This window comes from Trichosurus vulpecula, chromosome 9 (genome assembly GCF_011100635.1).
Source record: "Trichosurus vulpecula isolate mTriVul1 chromosome 9, mTriVul1.pri, whole genome shotgun sequence".
NCBI classification, from domain to species: Eukaryota; Metazoa; Chordata; class Mammalia; order Diprotodontia; family Phalangeridae; genus Trichosurus; species Trichosurus vulpecula.
Window position 1 is genome coordinate 131,836,201 of NC_050581.1, and position 18,960 is coordinate 131,855,160.

At 37.6% G+C, this 18,960-nt stretch overlaps 1 protein-coding gene across 1 annotated transcript in view; it reads right to left on the reverse strand.

Moving 5' to 3' along the window:
* DDC (dopa decarboxylase) overlaps nt 1-18,960 on the reverse strand; it is a 117,857-nt gene that overhangs the window by 13,516 nt on the left and 85,381 nt on the right. The window contains exons 10-12 of the mRNA XM_036739370.1: nt 16,492-16,568; nt 5,662-5,681; nt 3,793-3,891 (exon numbers count right to left, since the gene is read on the reverse strand). Coding sequence (XP_036595265.1) covers nt 3,793-3,891; nt 5,662-5,681; nt 16,492-16,568 — 196 coding nt within the window. The remainder of the gene's footprint in view (nt 1-3,792; nt 3,892-5,661; nt 5,682-16,491; nt 16,569-18,960) is intronic.

The window sequence follows — 18,960 nt, forward strand, 5'->3', positions numbered from 1 at the left end:
TTCTTATACATATGGAAAAAAGTTTTCATTATTAGATTTCAGAATCACAGAACATGAGAGACAGAAGGGACCTCGGGGGCCACATAGCCCAACATATACATGGAACCCCACTATATGATTCCAAACAAGTGGTCTTCAGAAACAATTCTAAACCATTACTCTTTTGTTAATGTGACTGTTGTTTTTTTTTTTCCATTTTAAAGTGTCTAATAATTTCAGAATATGCATAGCAATGAAACATGTAAAGCAATGAGGCATAAATCTAAAAAGTAACTCTCCCTAAAGTAGTTCTGGGGATTGTGTATCACATAATGATATATCATTCTTAAGTGAGCGTGATTCCAGTAAAAATCACTTTACAACTATTAAACATTTTGTAAACTCAAAATCCTGTCAAAATTATTTATTGTCTATGAGAAAACTGCCTGGACTTTCCATGTTATAATCATTTAAGTATAGCAACTATGTAAGAATAATTTGTACAATTCACTTAACAACTTTGGGCCTCAGTTTCTTTATCTATAAAATGAAAGGGTTGGATTAGATGGCTTCTCATGTCCCTTTGACCTCTAAATCTGATTCTGTGATCTAAATGTGCAGTTTGGTTGGCAGGAAGATAACCTGTTTGCCTCAGTTCCCTCATTTGTAAAATGGGACCTGATGACACCCTAGACCTCTAAGATCCCTTCCATGTAATTCTGTAATTCTGTGACTCTTCACAAAGTTCTGTATTTAACATCAAGCAATTGCCAGTCATGTCACTAGAGGGCACCAAATGATTTGCAAGTGGTAGATCTGATCATGGAATAGTTGCCATGCATAGTACTATTTCATTTTGATATCTCTGCAACTACCATTTTCCATGTTGCGAATGAAAATTGGAACACAGTGTTCACATATATAAATATGTATCTATACATACATATATGTATAATGATTCAACTATATGCATAATATCATATTTTATGTACATACACACATACGTGTGTGTGTGTATGTCTGTGTGTGTAAAATGAATTAAAGTAGAAGTGCGTAGCAGGGTCCTTAAGAAAGATACTGAAGGATTTGGTTGAGCTTGAGGTCCACTTCCCCTCCCTTGAACCACTTCCCTTCCCTCTCTTATCTCTCCATGTTCTCTGCAAACTCTTCTTCCGTTTCTGCCATTCTTCCAAACCCTTTGTCACTCTACTCCTTTTGCCCTTCTCCTAAAGAGTATCTAATTGGTCTATTTGCATTGCATTTAAAGGGCAGCACACACAAAATTTAAAACGAGGCTGTGACCTAAAGAATGTTTTGGAAGGAAAAGGCTATTACAAAACAACCGATGACAAAAAACACAATAAAAAGTCAGCAAAGTCTGGATAACAAATCATATGTTCTAGAGCAGGAGTGGGGAACCTGCAGCCTCGAGGCAGGCCACAGTTTCCCTATCCCTGTTCTAGAGTTTGATCAATCTAATTAAAAATTCAGATAATCATTTTTGCTATTCCACTAAATTGGAATATTCTAAGAAAATACGCTAAGAAGAAAAAAAAATGTGGGGCTCTATTAGAGAAACAAATATGGAATTGGAACATGATCAAAGTAAGGCCAGTAATTAGGGTGACTCAATATAGACTAGCCATCTTAATGAACCAATAAAGTTTATATGTAGTGCTCATTCAGAAGATGTTAAATAGGTGTAATCTAAAAATTATTTATTTTAATAATAGATAATTATGAATTAAACAAATGTTATTCTTCTCTAAATCTGATATATAACCCCGTTTTAAATTTGCTGGCCCATATCAAATATAAACATTTACAAGGTCAGAGACCCACACCATAAAATGTATTACAAATTTTTTTTATTAAAATCATAACTTTAGAGTCAGAAGGAATCTAAGAGACCATCTAGACCTACCACTAGTTTTTTTAATAAGTGAAGAATCTGAGACCCAAAAAGTTAAGTAATTTACTCAAGGTCACAAAGGGAGTATGTACAGAGTTGGGATTCAAACACCTGTCCTCTAAGGCGAGCTTTCCTTTTATTGCATTCTGTTATGTTATCTCTGACCTGTATTTTTAGTTATTGTAAAGTTATAATGTTGTATTATGTAGATTTTTATTAGGACTATAAATTTAGAGTTACATAGTCAGTCAGTGAATAAACATATACTAAGTGCCCACTTTAGTAGTATGAAACATATTTCAGGCACTGTGCTAAGTCTAGGGATACAAAAAGAGGCAAATGACTGTGTCTACACACAACTAAATGGGAATATATAGTATATATATATATATATACATATATATATATATATATAAAATATAGATATATATAAATATATAGATATAGATATAGTAATACTTGTATTGAGGGGCAGCAGGCCTCAAATTCAGGAGGATGTGGCTTAGACATGTCCTGGCTGTGCAACCTTGGACAAATCATAAGTTTCCCAGGCAACTTTAAGTCTATAAATTGCAGAAGAGTTGCTGATCAGAGGCAGCATGAGGTAGTGGACTTAGAGTCCGGAAGACCTTGATTTGAATCTTGCCTTAGATATTTACTACCCATGTGAGTGGGCAAATCACCTCACTTCTCTTGGCTTTCTCATCTGTAAAATGAAGGGGTTGTATCCCCTGACCTTGAAGCTTCCTCCCAACTCTAAAGCCATCTGATGATCCTATTACCAGTGTGGTAGAGGGAGTTTTCTTCCCAGGAGTTCCTTAGATCAATGACATATCAGAACTGTCCCAAGAAAATTAAGTAATTATAGATAAAAATGGTTTTTAAATGTGTCAGGTACTGTGAACTACTACTGCTACTAATATTGTGAGTTTTAGTTATAGTATTTTTAAAATATTAAAATGTTTAAATGAAAACCATAATTTCTAGCTTAACACAATTAAATAAAATTTATTCTAATGTATTTTTGCTATTTTCATATTGTTATCTTGTAAAAATAAGCCTCAGTGGTCTTCAGAAGCTATGCATTTTGTATAAAGAGAGAGTATTGGTGAGTGGAAGAGTGGATAATGACTTCAAATCGAAAAGGCATCAATTGTCATTTTGGCATTTATAAGTTGTCCCACCACCTACCCTGTTTCCTGTTAATGTCTTGGAAATCTATTAGGTGAGACAGGCTCTGGCAAAAACTTGACTAATAACTCTTTCTGGACTGCTCTTATTGACATATGGATCTCCTCAAAAACCTGACTATGAGGAAGAAGAATCCTAAAGTATCCTTTTAAATCCATATATCCTTCTAGAGCTAATCATCTATTCCTTCACTGGGAGTGTATTTGATGGGACATTTGACAATGCAACAATCGGGTTTTTAACAACCTCTTAATTAGCAGCTCTTGGCTTTTGAATTAGAGACCACATAACTCAGGCTAATTGTTCAAATCAAACAATTAAAATGAGGTTTTTAGTCACACTTTATAATCTGTCTACTATGCAAATCCATCAGAGTGGTGCTATATGCATTGTGTAAAATAATAGGCGAAAGAATACGAACAAGGGGTGTCCTTAGGCCGTCAGTAATTTATATGAAGAGGAGTCTCGAGCTTTTGCTTCAAGCCTGATTTCCTGCCTCCCTGCTCCTCAACACCATACCCAGACCAGAGCAATGATCCACAGAAAACTGATTATCTTGAGTCAGACAGCAGTGGAGACTGGACAGGGAGGTTGTGCTTGTTTTTTTGGGAATTTGAAGACACAGAGAGGAGTCACTTGCTCAGTTCCTAAAATCTGCCCGTACCACCTCTTTCTAAATTAGACAAAGAAGTTAGTAAAAATAACATTACCTTGCGGATGTAAGCTTGTAGTCCCTTCACGCCATACATCCTAAACACAAACCACATCTTCAGAGAACGAAACCTCCGGCCTAGTGGTATCTGCCAGTGCTGAAAATGGGGACAAAGCACCTCATCAAGGGGAGGCTTGGTAAGAGTGATTTCTCCCTGTAAAGCTTACCAGTTCAGCAAAGCCATTTGTCTGCACTGAACACTTTCCTGCCAAATACAGTGAATCTTATAGGACAAACTCAATTATTCTAAGAACGGTATAAATCAGTTATAAGGGGCTTATTGTTCCGTTGAAGTGTTAAGCCAAGCCATTAAATAGGGTAGTGAACACATCAGGGATTAGTATAGCCTTGGAAAGCGCAGAAATATCTTATCGGTTGTCCTATACTTTAAATAAGGATGAGAAAAACACTTCTTTTTTCTTGTTGTACGAATGACTTGTGCTTGGAACATCAATGTTCCAAGATGGAACATTAAATCTACTTCTCTTTTCTTCCTTTCCTGACTCTCTCAAGCCCAAATGGGAAAAGCAAGTAACCTTTTTGGAGTAATGCACAGCGGATAGAGATAACAGAGGGGAAACAGTGGGGTGAGCATTTGAGAAATAGGAGACAACTTTTTCCTTCCGCTCTGCTCAGACACATCGTCCCTGCATATTTATATGTAGTAGACTTAACCTCCTAAGGATCCTAATGAGGGTCTGCAAAGCAGAGCTGGGCTCACAGCACATTCCAGAGAAGTAAATGTTGCAACAAACACTTCTGTCAAAGGAGGTTTAAAGTACTCTTTATCTGGGGTACAGTGAATGGGCTATGGGAAAGGAGAACAGTTATTTGAAAATACTTCTTCCTTTGGGCCACAGCTTTTTAATGACTGAGCTGAGAATGGTAAACATTGTCTTTATTAAATATAAATGGCAATTCATATTTGTCACAATTTTTAAAATTATTTTTAAAGAAAAGACTGGGTCTTCCTCTCTCACCACTGTGATTGCTGATTGGCATGGAAGTTTTAACATTCTATTAATGTTACATTTCCAATCTGGTCTTCTTTGCCCATTTACAGGGGCTCACCATAGTGGACAAGGGGACAAATGATGCTTGACTTAACAGATACCCAGTTGGCTTAGTCCATTATAGCTCAGAACATGCAAGCTCTAGAGATCTGCCAGCCTCGGCCTCCCTAGTAGCTGTGATTATAGGTGTGTCCCTCTACATCTGGCTTATCACACATTTTTTAAAATAGATAATTCAATGGGCCCCACCCCCAGCCCCAACTACAAACATACATCTAGGGAGGATCCAACAGTATGCATCATGTAACTGCCAATAGTTTCATACTCTCATCCATTATTTGGGAGTATAATGAAAATAGTATCTGCTCCCCAGGAAGTTGTCTTTGGATTCCTTGGCTTGACTCTTCTGGTATACCAGCATTCTTAGGTCATAACTGCTTTGAGGAGCTATATACAACTGGGACCATGAACATTCACTATACTTGGGGAGATAGGACAGGGGAAGAGAGAGTGTTGATGTATATATGAACAGAGTGGATAGCTGGATATGTTGAAACTTCAGTTACATATTTGAAAATGATTTTTTTAACACCTACATGAAAAAACTTTCATTTAATTGCCTTACCTAAGAAAACTGGTTAGTTGACACAGAAAAAAGGCTGTCCACTAACTGGTAAAGTATCTAACTTTTTTAAAGGTGTAACTTAGAAGTTCTAATTTCATAGGTTTATTCATCTTGAGAATGACAGTAGGTAATAGAAAACTGTATACAAACATATGTAGAATAGAGGCTCCTTTCTAAAAGAGATATATGATTTAAAATGGAGAAAAATACAGGCAAATAGTTTACTTACCCGATAGTCAGTGACAAGACCTGAAACGATTTTTTAAAAGGCATAATGGTCATTGAATATTTTAATAAAGTTCAAAATCCAAACTAATCAGGCCTCCCTTCACCCCCCTCATTCTCTCTGACTATATCATAGCATTTGAGCTTTATCTCACACTACTCCCCTCCACACTGCCAAATTGGACTGTTCGTCTTCCCTGAACATGTTTGGTATATTCTCATTTTGGAGCTTTTGTTCATGCCATTCTCTATAACAATAATGCCTTCCCATTTCCTCTCCTCCTACTTCCATATGTAGTATATCCCTGCTGTTGTAAAATCATGGAGTCAGAGGACCTTAGACAAACATTTCTCATTTTGCACATGAGGAATCAACCTTCAAGGTCTAGTTCAAAGGCTACACCATTCATAAAGGCATTCCTAAAGACCCTACAAGAAATTATTTCTTTCCCCTCTAATTCCTCCTAGAATTTTATTCATATCTCTTTGGGGTTCTTGTCATATTCTTTTTTTACACTCTAGTTTTGGGGTTTGTTTGCTTTTTGGTACAAGTCTTATCTTCTTTACTATGCTCCTTAAAGACCAGAACTATACGGCATACCTCCATCAGTAACTAAGACTGTATTTCTCATATATTTGTTGTTATTTAGTCATTTTCAGTAGTGTCCAACTCTTTTTGACCCCTTTGGGATTTTCTTGGCAAAGACACTATTTACAGATAAGGAAACTGAGGCAAAGAGGGTTAAGTGACTTGCCCAGGATCACACAGCTACTACTATGTGTCTGAGGTCTGATTTGAACTCAGGAAAATGAGTCTTCCTGACTCCAAATGAGATTTCCCAGCACTCTATCCACTATCCATGACTCCACCCACCTTGCCACAGAGTAGGTACTTAAATGTTGTCAGATAACACTTCAAGTTCTTAAATTCCATGGCTCTATGAACTGAATCTTTAACTAAACTAAATATCTTATTTTTGTCCATCTTGTCTCAATAAAATGGAAACTCTTTGAAGGCAGGGTTGGTGTATTCTTTAGCATCATCTGACAGCAGGACTGCCTGTGGTTAATGTTTTAATTAGAATCAAGAGAAACCTATCTGAGACTAGGGTGCTCAAAATATTTCACAGAAACTCTCTGCAATGTATACTAAACAAATAGTTACTGAGTGCCCTAACTGTGCACAGAACTTGGCTGGGTGCCAAAGAAGTTTAGGCAAAGCACAGTCTCTGCCCTTTGTGATTTTAGGGCAAAGCTGCATCATTTATAGTCTAGTTAGGGAAACAAAATATATGGACATGAAACATTTAAATGACAGAATATAATAGAGGAGGGATAGCACAGCATTGTGGAGAGAGTGCTGGAGTTAGACTCAGGAAGATACTCTTCTGACACTCCCTGATGACCCTAGGTAATCATTTCACCTCTGGGAATCACAGTCCACTCCCTAAGACTCATCTGCTAAATTATGGACAGATTTTGACTTTCATTGGAGTGGTTTATCATTTCCTTCTCTACCTCATTTTACAGATGAGGAAACTGAGGCAAACAGGGTTAAGTGACCTGCCCATGGTGACACTACTAATGTGTGTTTGAGGCTGGATTTGAACTCAGCAAGAAGAATCTTCCTGACTCCAGGCTCAGAACTTTATCTACTGCCAAAAGCGGTAAATAGGAAATGAGAAGGGGGGAAACCATTAGTGGCTATAACATTCAGGAAAAGGTTCATTCATTGAGAAAGTGGAATTTGAGTTGTTTGTCAAAGTATGGTTAAGATTTGCATCAATTCTTCCAAACCACTAGTAAAACCATTTGATGCAGTATAGAAGCATGACTTTCTTCTAGGACCCCTATTACTCTTCTACGTCACTAGGGTTTCTTATGATGTACCAATGGGGAAAAAGTGACTAATTTTACCATAATGTGGGTAGGCAAAACCAAAAGAAATTGTTGGTTTAATTGTTGTGGCAACATTGGTCAAGGATGGATAGAAGATAATATTGTAGTTATTAGTTTAGAAGATTTCAGATTATTTGTATAACTTCATTTGCCCTAATTATCACTAACATTCCATACCATACCTGTCTTAACCTATTTTGGTTAATATTGATCTCTCCATTCCCTGATCACCATCATATTTAGAATTTCTTTACATATTTTCAGTTCATCATCACAATGTTGGCCACTAGGTGAATTTTTTTAGGTTTCACAAAGAGCCCATCTAGCAGAGGCTACAGTTTGCATTGATGAAGAAGGTACACCCCTCCCAAGTGATATTATGAATTCTTAAATGTACCAACATTAGCATGTGCTTTCTTATATCGTTCCTTAGGTTGCTTTATTTTTCACCTCAATCAAACTGTAAACTGTTTGAGAATGGAGACTGTCTTATTCTTCTTTTATACTCCTGCTCCTCTCCCACACCTGCAGTTTTGAGCACAAAGCAAGTATTCCAAGAAGATAGACTCTTTGAGGATGGGAACTGTGCCGTATTCTTCCCTTCTATTCCCCACTATTCTGAATACAGCCATTGATAGTGAGATGTTAAATTAGCAAGAATAAATTATAAAAATGTCTTAGTAGGGTAAGTGGCCAAAATAGTAGCAAATGAACTTCAGGTTGGATAAATCTGAAGGAATACATTTAGAAAAAATAAATATTTGGAATTATACTTATCATTTGAGTTATGAGCTATTATGAGCTCATGAGTTATGAGCTATTAGCAAAAGTCAGGAAAAGAATCTTGAAATTATTAGAGAGTGATCCCTAAATACATCAGCCCAGTATGCTAATGGTGAACATTTTAAAGGACTTATCATACAAAAGTATTTATAGCAGCTCTTTTTGTGGTGGCAAAGAGTTGGAAATTGACAGGATGCCCATTAATTGGGGAATGATTGAACAAGTTGTGGCATATGATTGCAATGGAATATTATTATGCTGCAAGAAATGACAAGCAGAATGATTTTCAGAAAAAATTGGAACGACTTACATGAACTGATACAGAGTGAAGTGAGCAGAACCAGGAGAATATTCTACCCAGTAACAGCAATATTGTACGATGAACAACTGTGAATGACTTAGCTATTTTCAGCAATACAACAAAATCCCAAAGGACTCATGATGAAAAATGCTATCCATCTCCAAAGAAAAAACTGATGGTATCTGACAACAGATGGAAGCATACTATTTTTCTCTTTCTTTCTTCCCTCCCTCCCTCTTTCTTTCCTTCCTTCCTTCCTTCTTTCCTTTCTTCCTTTCTTCCTTCCTTTTTTCTTTCCAAGTTTTCTTCCACTTAAAGACTGAGATTGCACATATATAACCTATATCAGATTGTTTACCATCTCAGGGAAGGGGCAAGGGAGGAAGGGATAGAATTTGGAACTCAAAACTTTTTTAAAATGTTAAAAATTGTTTTTACATATAATTATAGAAAAAATAAAATATTATTAAAAAAAGAAAGCTAGGTCCTAACCTTGTATATAACTTTAACAAGGGTATGCTCTTTGCCAAGAGAGCACTATGCAGTTTTAATTATCAAAAAAGGTACAGGGGAGCTAGATAAAGTCCAGAAAAGGACGATTAGTTTTAGGTGACCATCCTGCTCTGTCCACTATGCTGCACTAGTGGTTAAAGCACTGGATCTGGAGTCAGGAAGACCTGAGTTCAAATCCGACCTCAAACACTGCTAGCTGTAGGGCAATTCACTTAACCTCTGTTTGCCTCAGTTTCATCAATTGTAAAATGAGAATAATAATAGCACCTACCTCAAGGGGTTGTGGTGAGGATAGAATGAGATATTATTTGCAAAGTACTTAGCATAGTGCCTGGCACATAGTAAGTGCCATGTAAATGCTTATTCTCTTGTTCCCTCCTCTATCTCACAATTGTATAGCTGGTTAATGATAATAATTGCTAACATTTATATAGTACTTAGAGGTTTGCCAAGCACTTTATACCCACACTATATGTGTATATGTGTGTACATATATGTATGCATGTGTGCGTACACAAAACATACGTATATGTATGAACACACACACACACACACATATATACACATATATAAAATCTTATTTGATCCTCTATCTACTCTTGCCAGAATTATCTGGATGAGCTATACTGATCTAGTTTTTAGAATCACATAATCTTCAAATCTTTGAGCTGGAACCAATTGCAGAGGTCATCGGCTCCAGTTCATATTGAATATATAATATATCCTGGGCTAGTTGTCATCTAGCCTCGGATAGATGAACTCCAATGTCAGGGACCTCCCTCCCTCCCAAAGAAGCCAATTCCACTTTGGGAAATCTCTCATCATTAAGAGGTTTTTCATTATGTTGAGTCAAAATTTACCTCCTTTCACCTTTCTCCCATTAATCCTAATTCTGCCCTCTTAGACCAGGGAAAGCAAAGACATTCCTCTTCCTCTTGACAGTCATTCAGATATTTACAAAAAGATATCATGTCCCTGCTAAGTCTTATCTTTTCCAAGGTAAAGAGTCTAATTCTAATTCTTCACACAGTAATACATCTCATACAGCATCACAGAATCACTTCATCTCCTCTCACCATCCTGGTCATGTTCTTCTGGATGTACTCTAACTTGTCAATGTTCCTTTCCTAAATGCAGTACCTCTAAATGAACATGATAACCCAGGTTGGGATCTCAACAGGGTATAGAGTATAAACTATCCCCTCTCTCTTCCAGATACTGTAGCTCTATTAAAAGCAACCAAATTCTTGTTAGTTTTCTTTTTTTTGGCTTCCAAGTCTAAATGCTGTGATTCACGTGGGCCTTTTGATAAATTAAAATTTGATTTTTTTTTCACATGAACTACTGTCTATATCATCTCAACCATGTACTCATGTAGGTGATCTAAGGAACTTAAATATAGACTTTCAAATTTATCTTCTTTTGTTAAACAGGCATTCTATGCCCATAACTAAGTAAATATATTTTTAAAAGTTTTTTACTGTATTCACATTTGCCATATAGACCTGAGGATACTTCTGGCAATGAGTTTCCATTCTATTTTTACCTCATACCCCAACTCAGAGAATTAGAGTGATAGAACTAAAAAATAGCTGTTTATTGTTTTTATCATTATTGTTTTTGTTTAAATTCTTAGCAATGTGATATGAATTGTTAATGTAACAACTTAGATTTATGTAACAGCCTATAAAACAAATTACAGAACTTAATAATAACTAAATAACAGCTAGCATTTACGTAATGCTTTAAAGTTTGCAAAGTGCACATTTGATCCTCACGACACTTCTGTGAGATAGCGGGCATTATTATCCTCATTTTGCAGACAAGGAAACTGAAGCTCTGAGAAATTAAACAACTTTTCTTATGGTCCCAGCTAGTATCGCAGGCAAGATTCAAACTCAGGCCTTCTTGACTCTATCCACTATACCACATAAGGGCCTATTTTTCTGGGTCCTCAAAACAGCCCTATGCAATAGGAAGAGCAAGTATTATTATTCCAGTTTTATAGATAGATAAGCTGAGGCTAAGAGATTAATTGACTTACCCTAAATTACCTAGCTAATAAGTGGAAGAGACAGGTCTTAAACCCAGATCTTCAGGCTTAGATTGGGTTGGGGTGGAGCACCATCCTCTCTTCCCCAACATATCCCCTCTCTCCCGCTACCTTCCCTAGAAGTTACAGAGTCCAAGAGGGCAGGGACCTCATGTTTTATCTAAGCCTTACACTACCCCCTGTGCCTTAGATACAAAAATCAGGGGCTTAGTAAATGTTAATTGAATTGAATTCTCACTCCCAAGTCCAGAGCTCTATCCACTATACTTCACTGCCTCTCAAATACACTAGCCTGGGAGCTCACTACGCACCCTGTATGGTTCCTCCTCTCCGTCTTAGTGAGAAAAGAAGCCATTGGTTTTGAACTTCTGAGTGATGCCGGATGAGAATGTTTTAACGTCATAGAATTTCTTGCCTGAGTCCTTGCTGAACACAAATAGTAAACCATGAGGCAATTGGTGATGGGCATATAATTTCATGTTCCTGTAATGGGCTAATGTATTTTAATGACTCAAAGATAACAGACAACTGGTGAAGCATAATGGGATCCACATTATTTCTTATCTAGGTGATTATTAGCTATATGTCCATATCTATATTCAACCAGGGACTAAATAGGGCATGAATATCCTATTTACAAGGATGAGCTAGGGCTTTATAGGTCTGCTGAAAGAGTCTGACTGATATTCTTGGCTGCTGGCAAGAGTTGCTCAATTGTAAAAGCATTAAGGAGGCCCATAACAAATAATCGCTATTTTTTCTTTTGAAGAAAGAAGGCCCTTTAGTTGTTAAAAGCAAATGAGCAGAAATCACGTTATCTGATCAGTGAAGCCTTTTAAATTACTGAATAATGGGACTTAAGCTAGGAAGGAAACACAGCTAATGAGAAAGAAAAGGAGCTTGAGATGAAAATTGTTGGCTACTTAACTAATTCAGTGTACAAAGTGCCTATATAACATTTGGCACACTTGATAAATGTATACTATAATTGTTATTAATTAGTAATTATTATTATGATGGTGGTAGGAATAAAAATGAATTCCTAGTTATTCTTAAGTGTCAATTAACATGGGAATAATTTGTATCTTTCAATTATGAGATAGTTCCAGTGAGAGTCTAATAACTCAGCTAAAATACAGCACTAGTTGCCCTCTTACCTAGTAAAACAATTCTTTCATCTCCTAAAGAGCATTGCCAATAAAAAACATAGGATTTCTGACTTTTGATAACAATGCTATCTGAATGCTAAAGCTGCTGTTTGTCCCAATATTGTCAGCCTGCCAGATTTCAGTTGTAAATCTAACAATGGGTGATGGTAGCAGTTATTTGGTCTTCACCCTGGCAAGGTCAGAGCAAGGGTGTGCTAGAGCCCAGCTCATACCAGCTCACAAAAACTGATTGTTAAAATTTCAGGATGAGCATTTACTCCTTGGAAAGCTACAAATCAGGGCTTGATTTTTTTGTTTTGTGGATTGTCCAGACTTTAAAAAGTGTTGAAGAAAATGTTAATAGTGCAGATTAAACTTAAAAGTGGGTCATGGGCTTATATTTTATGGGGAAGAGAGTTGCTTGCTAAACATTTACCAACACATTCCTAGGGTAGAACTACTTTCTCCCAACCCCTTCCTTCATGCTTGACCTTTTCCACTCACTAATCCCGTGGAGAGGGGAAAAAGTGAGTAGGGTAGTTTCCATTGACATGCTAGGGGAGAAGTTAATGGAAAATGGTAGTTGCTCAAAGCCACTGTCTCAGCTAGGAGTTTTCTCCTACTTCTAATTAGCAAGTCTCCTCCCACTAGAACACAACTACATCTTTTTATGTCAAGAGGAATTCAGGACAATGAGGATTTAGTTCATCCTTTCTCAGCTTTGGGGGAGCTAAAATGTTATGTATTAATAAAATCTCTGTGGTTTGTTTTAAGTTCCAGCTGGTCATTACAGTAAATTAGAAAAAGAATCTCTCTTTCTGTATCCTTCAGCAAACTATAACTTTACTCTGTTCCTGTTACTCTTCCCTCCCCCCAAACTCCTGAACCCAAGATATACATGTGTAAAATGAAAATATTTTCAAGAAACCAGCTTCTTCTTAGAACATATGGGCAATGGAGACTTTTTGAAGAAATAGGGAATGAGATAAAGGCTCAGCATGTGAAAGCCAGAATAGTTAAGAAATAGGGAGGTATGACTATCTCCCAGCCATCATTGTCATTATCAGCAAACAGAAATCCATTGCTATTTTTCCTTGGCTATGGGTGCTCCTGTAGCATTCAGTCACAATCTTTTCCCAGCATCTCACCCTGGTCACCATGTGGTAGAAGACACCTGGTAGTGGAAGCTGGGATTGCAGAGTTGAGGCTGCCTGGGCATATCAGCACATGGAATTAGGTGTGAGATGTGCTGAGTATACAGAGACAAAATGAAAGCCAACCCTCAAGAAGCTTACACATATCTGTTACCTACCCACCTTTGTATGTATGTATGTATGTATGTGTGCATGTATGTGTGCATGTATGTGTGTATGTTCAACAGCTAAGCCTTGTTTGGGGCTTTTGGCCAACCTGTGATTTTATTGGCACAGGCAGCTCACTGGGAGGAATTCTCTCCATCAAAGCAGATAGGTGCTTGGCCTTCCTGCCCAGGGTCACAAAGTCAGTATGTGTCAGAGGACGGACTGAACCTAGGTAGCCCTGACTCTGTGGCCACCACTCTTTCCATTATCCATTACTCCATGTAATCTTTCATCAACAGAAAAGTAGAAACATGATAATCTGTGCAAGAGGGGAAGGGTATTAACAACTAAAGGGCTCAAAAAAGGCTTTCTATAGGAAGTGACACATGAGCTAATCTTGAAGAAAACTAAGAGTTCTGTGAGGTGACACTGAGGATGGAATGCATTGTAGGCAGGGTGGACAGCCTCAGCAGCGGCATAGAGGGAGGAAGCAATGTACTTGGTTTGGGAAATAACAGGTAGGCCAATTTGACTGGAATATGAAGGGAAGTAATGTTCAATAAGGCTTTACAAGCAGACTAGAGACAGATTGTAAAGGCCTAAAGGCAACTAGATGATCCAATAGATAGAGCATGGGCCTAGAGTCAGGAAGACCTGAGTTCAAATCCATCCTCAGACATTTACTAGCTATGTGACCTTGGGCAAGTCACTTAACCTCTGTCTACCTCAGTTTCCCCAACTATAAATTGGAAATAATCCTAACACCTATGTCCCAGGGTTGTTGTGAGGATCAAATAAGATAATATTTGTAAAGTGTTGAGCACAATGCCTGACGCATAGTAGGCGCTTAAATGCTTGCTTTCCTTTCTTCCTTCAATGTCAGATTGAGAATTTTATATTTTATGCTAGAGCTACTAAAGATTTATGAGTAAGGGAGTGGCATGATAGAATGACACATTATGAGGATTGTCTGGACAGCTGTGTGGAGGGTGGATTAGAGAGGGAAGAGAACAGAAGCCAGGATTCCCAATGGGAACCTGTTATTACGGTCCAAGTGAAATGTGATAAGGGCCTGGACATACAAAGGGGAAGAAGAGGATATCTGTAAGATAAGAGATGCTGTAGAGATGTTGAAAAGACTTGGCCACTGAATCTAAGGGATGCAGGAGAGAAAAGTGTCAAGAACTCAGGTTGTGAGCCTTGGTGGGTGAAGGAATGATGGAATCTTCAACAGAAATAGTCACGTTCAGAGGAGAGATAAATTGGGGGGTGGGAGTGAGGAATGATAATGAGTTATGTGTTGGCCATGTTGAGTTTGAAATGCCTATAGAGGGTCCATTTGGAGATTAATATAGTGCCATAAAACCCCATCACAAAATTGCTTGCTACAGAATGGATTCAGGGACAGTATAAGTCCTTTACATACTGCAAACCTTGTGTTGTCTGGTGAGTCTCACTGTGGTTGCCATAGGCAGCCTCTTTGTTTCCTACCAACAATGTTATAACATGGTTCTACAAACATCACTAAATAAAAGTATATTGCCTATATAGTTTGTCCAAAGAGCAAAAGAGAGAGGGAGAGAGAAGGGGAGAGAGGAGGAGGGGAAGAAAGGAGAGAGAGAGAGATGGAGGAAAGGAAGGAGAGAGGGAAAGAGAGGGAGAAAGGGAGAGGGAGAGAGAAATAACAACATGCTAACCTCTTCTTTGTTGGGCTTTCTGTTGTGACCTGCATCTTGGTAATATTTTCATGGTGTATTATCTAAGTCATCCTAAAGTGCCAGAAATTAAAAATTCCCAACAACTTGACTATGAGTCATAAGCTTCTCTAGTTATAGAGTCTGGGAAATCCCATTTTGTGGCGCCTACACATTAGTGATGGTCCAACAAGAGACGAGAAAGAGAGCAGGAAGGGACACTTCAAATGAGCCTGTCATTCAGGTTATTTTTAAAGCAAAATCACATATTATTCCCTTTTTGTGTTCGGTGTAGGAGTTCAACAACTTCTCTAGTCCTAGAAAAGTTAATATACTCCATGTGTGGAGAGGGCCTTTATTTTTGACAATTTATTTTATACCCAGAGAATTTTCCCACATATACTTTAAAAATCCATTAAGCATGATATTTTTCATGATAATATTCAAATAAAAAATTCATCATTGGTCAGAAGGAACTGCCAGCACTTCACATTATAGCCTTATTTATTAGGTCAAAATAAGCCCCTCTTAATACGGGGAATATGTAATAAACTCATACATATAAGTGATGATGGTTGCATGGCTTGACTGTACAATCCAAGTCCGAGGTGAAACCTATGTAGCCGTCCTTACTGATGAAAACCCAAATCATTTCAGCTAACACATAGGTACCTAAAGCTATAGCTAGCACTTTTACACCTAGACCAAGATTTACAAAGCATACCTAAGATAAGCAGCCTGAAAAAAACTTTCAAGTCAACTTTTTTTTAGATAAATTTAGTTACAGGCATTGAGACCTCTGTGGGCAAAGATCCCAGAAAACTATCCATCTATTGTTGAGGAAACTGCCAGGGAAATGGAGCAGAGCAAGGCCTGGCTAAGGAGGATCTCACCTGGAAGCGGAAAGCCATAGGATAACTTCCTATTTTAATGATGCACGTCTGCTAAGCAGGTATAACCCTGTTAACCTCACTTAGTTATAGTTCTGGAAACACTGAGCTGAACTGGGTATGGACTTTCTTTGCCCAAGATGAACGCCTGCTGCAGTAACATAAGTTTGGGGCGTGACTTTGGATTTAACCTCGAGTCAAGATCACCTTAAAAAGCAACAACAATAATAATATTGAAGAAAGCCTGCTTACCGGATTCTTGGTTATGGTGCTGTAAGTAAAGAGGATCCAGTTTAAAGGCACCTATCAAGTCTGCTCTCCTTTTCACCCTGTTTTTGGACAAATCCATATAAATACAATTTAATTAATCATACTATTGTCATGTCAAAGAATCAGAAATGTCAGAAAATGGTTTGATCCTACAATCATGTTATATACATGTAGGCTTCAGAAAATCCTTATACATTAACTTGTCTTACATTAATTTCAATCATTTGTATTTTTTAAAATAAGTGTATCTATTTGAAGGACAAGGAAAAGACACATAGAAAGCTTTCCAAAAATTCTTTGTTATATGAAGGATGGATGTCTCTCTGAGACTGGGAAGATGGGGCGATGGCGGAAATTTAGTTCATGTGAAAGCAAAAGATTTCAATAAAAATTTATTTAAAAAAAGAAAAGAAAAAAAATGTCTTGCAAATGAACTCAGCTATTAGAGACAGTAAATAACAAGCTAATTGAATAAGGACTTCTTAATGTAGATCTACAAATATCTTCTGGAGTAACACGTCCTGAGACCCAGAATATCCTCCCCTACAATTTAATCCATAGACACCTCCTCCCCATTACAGAGTTCGTCCCTTTCCTCTGTAGGAAAAAAAAAAACCCTTCCAAATGCAAGGCCATCAGAGGTACTCTGGACATGTGCCAGGTCTCATTACACAAACAAATCTGGAACACTACTAGAGGCCAAGGGTGTAGGTATATAAGGGAGCTTGTGTTATCAATAATTCAAGGCAAAAACCTCTTATCTTTTTTTCATTCTGAGTGGGATGGATAAGGACTTGACTTATGCAATTCAATCACATTAAGTGCTAGGGCCTGGGCCAGACAGTTGGGGATAGAGAGATGAAAAACAATGACCTTGCCTTCCAGCATTTTACAGTCAAACAGGAAAAGGATGCAAGTGCACACAAATCTGTGCCACAAACTACAATGGCATCCGGGTTTGTGATTTCACTTGTGTAGGGGAAGTCCCCGGGTGAGAAAACTCTTTTTATCGATGAAGGCTGGCACCTTAAAATGCTCTAAATCACTATTGATTAGAGAAATGCAAATCAAAACAACTCTTAGGTGCCACATCTCTCCTGTCAGATTGGCTAACATGACAAAACAGGAAAATGATAAATGCTGGAAAGGATGTGGGGAAATTGGAACATTATTACATTGTTGGTGGAGTTGTGAACTGATTCAGCCATTCTAGAGAGCAATTTGGAACTATGCCCAAAGGGCTATAAAAATGTGCATACTCTTTGACCCAGTAATACCACTTCTAGGGCTGTATCCCAAAGAGATAAGACAAGTGGGAAAGGGACTCGTATGTACAAAAATATTTATAGCAGCTCTTTTTGTGGTGGCAAAGAATTGGAAATCAAGGGGATACCCATCAATTGCGGAATGGCTAAACAAATTGTGGTATATGAATGTGATGGAATACTATTGTGCTATAAGAAATGAGCAGACAGGCTTCATGACAACCTGGAATGACATGTATGAACTGATGCTGAATGAGGGGAGCAGAACCAGGAGATCAATATACACAATTATAGATACACAGTATCTGTAAGGACTAACTTTGATAGACTTGACTCCTCTCATCAATACAAGGTTCAAAGACATCCCCAAAAGGCTCATGGTGGAAAAAGCTATGCACATCCAGAGAAAAAAATTCTGGAGTCTGAATGCAGATTGAGGCAAACATTTTGCTCTCTCTCTTTTTTCTTTTTCCTTCTTTTTTGATTTTGTTTCTCCATTCTCATGATTCATTCCATTGGTTATAATTCTTCTTTACAACTGGACTATTACGTAAATAAATTCAATGTGAAGATAAATATAGAACTTACATTGGATTGCATGCCATCTTGGGTGGGGGAGGGGGTAGGAGAGGGAGGAAGAGAAATTTTGGAACCCCAAAACCTATGGAATTGAATGTTGTAAACTAAAAATAAAAATAATAAAGTAAAAAAAGAAAGAAAATGACCATAAAAAAGATTAAAAAAAAGCTTACTGAGGTGCCTGGTGTACTCACTAACAGATTAGGTGATTTGCCCAAGGTCACCCAGCAAGTGTGTGTCAAAAGTGGGACCTGAATCAGGGTCTTTCTGGTTTCTGGGTGAGGCTCTCTATTCAACATCCTTACACAAATTAGAATATGATAACTGCAAAGCAAAGGTTAAAAAAAATCATAAGAAATTTGAAAATTGCCTCTACTTTGGTGGGTGGACATGGCCTAACAGTAATATTGTGGTAAAAGGTTCTTAGGGACAGACTGGAGACTAAATTTCAATCTGACAGTGGCCTTGGCTTTGAAAACAAATGTAATATAATAGTCACTGAAAGATAAAGCCCAGTAAGCATGAAATAAAGCTTCAAGAATACTGACTACCAATGAGGAATTGAGAGAGAAAGGTAACTGGATTTATTTTCAAAAAGCCAATACTT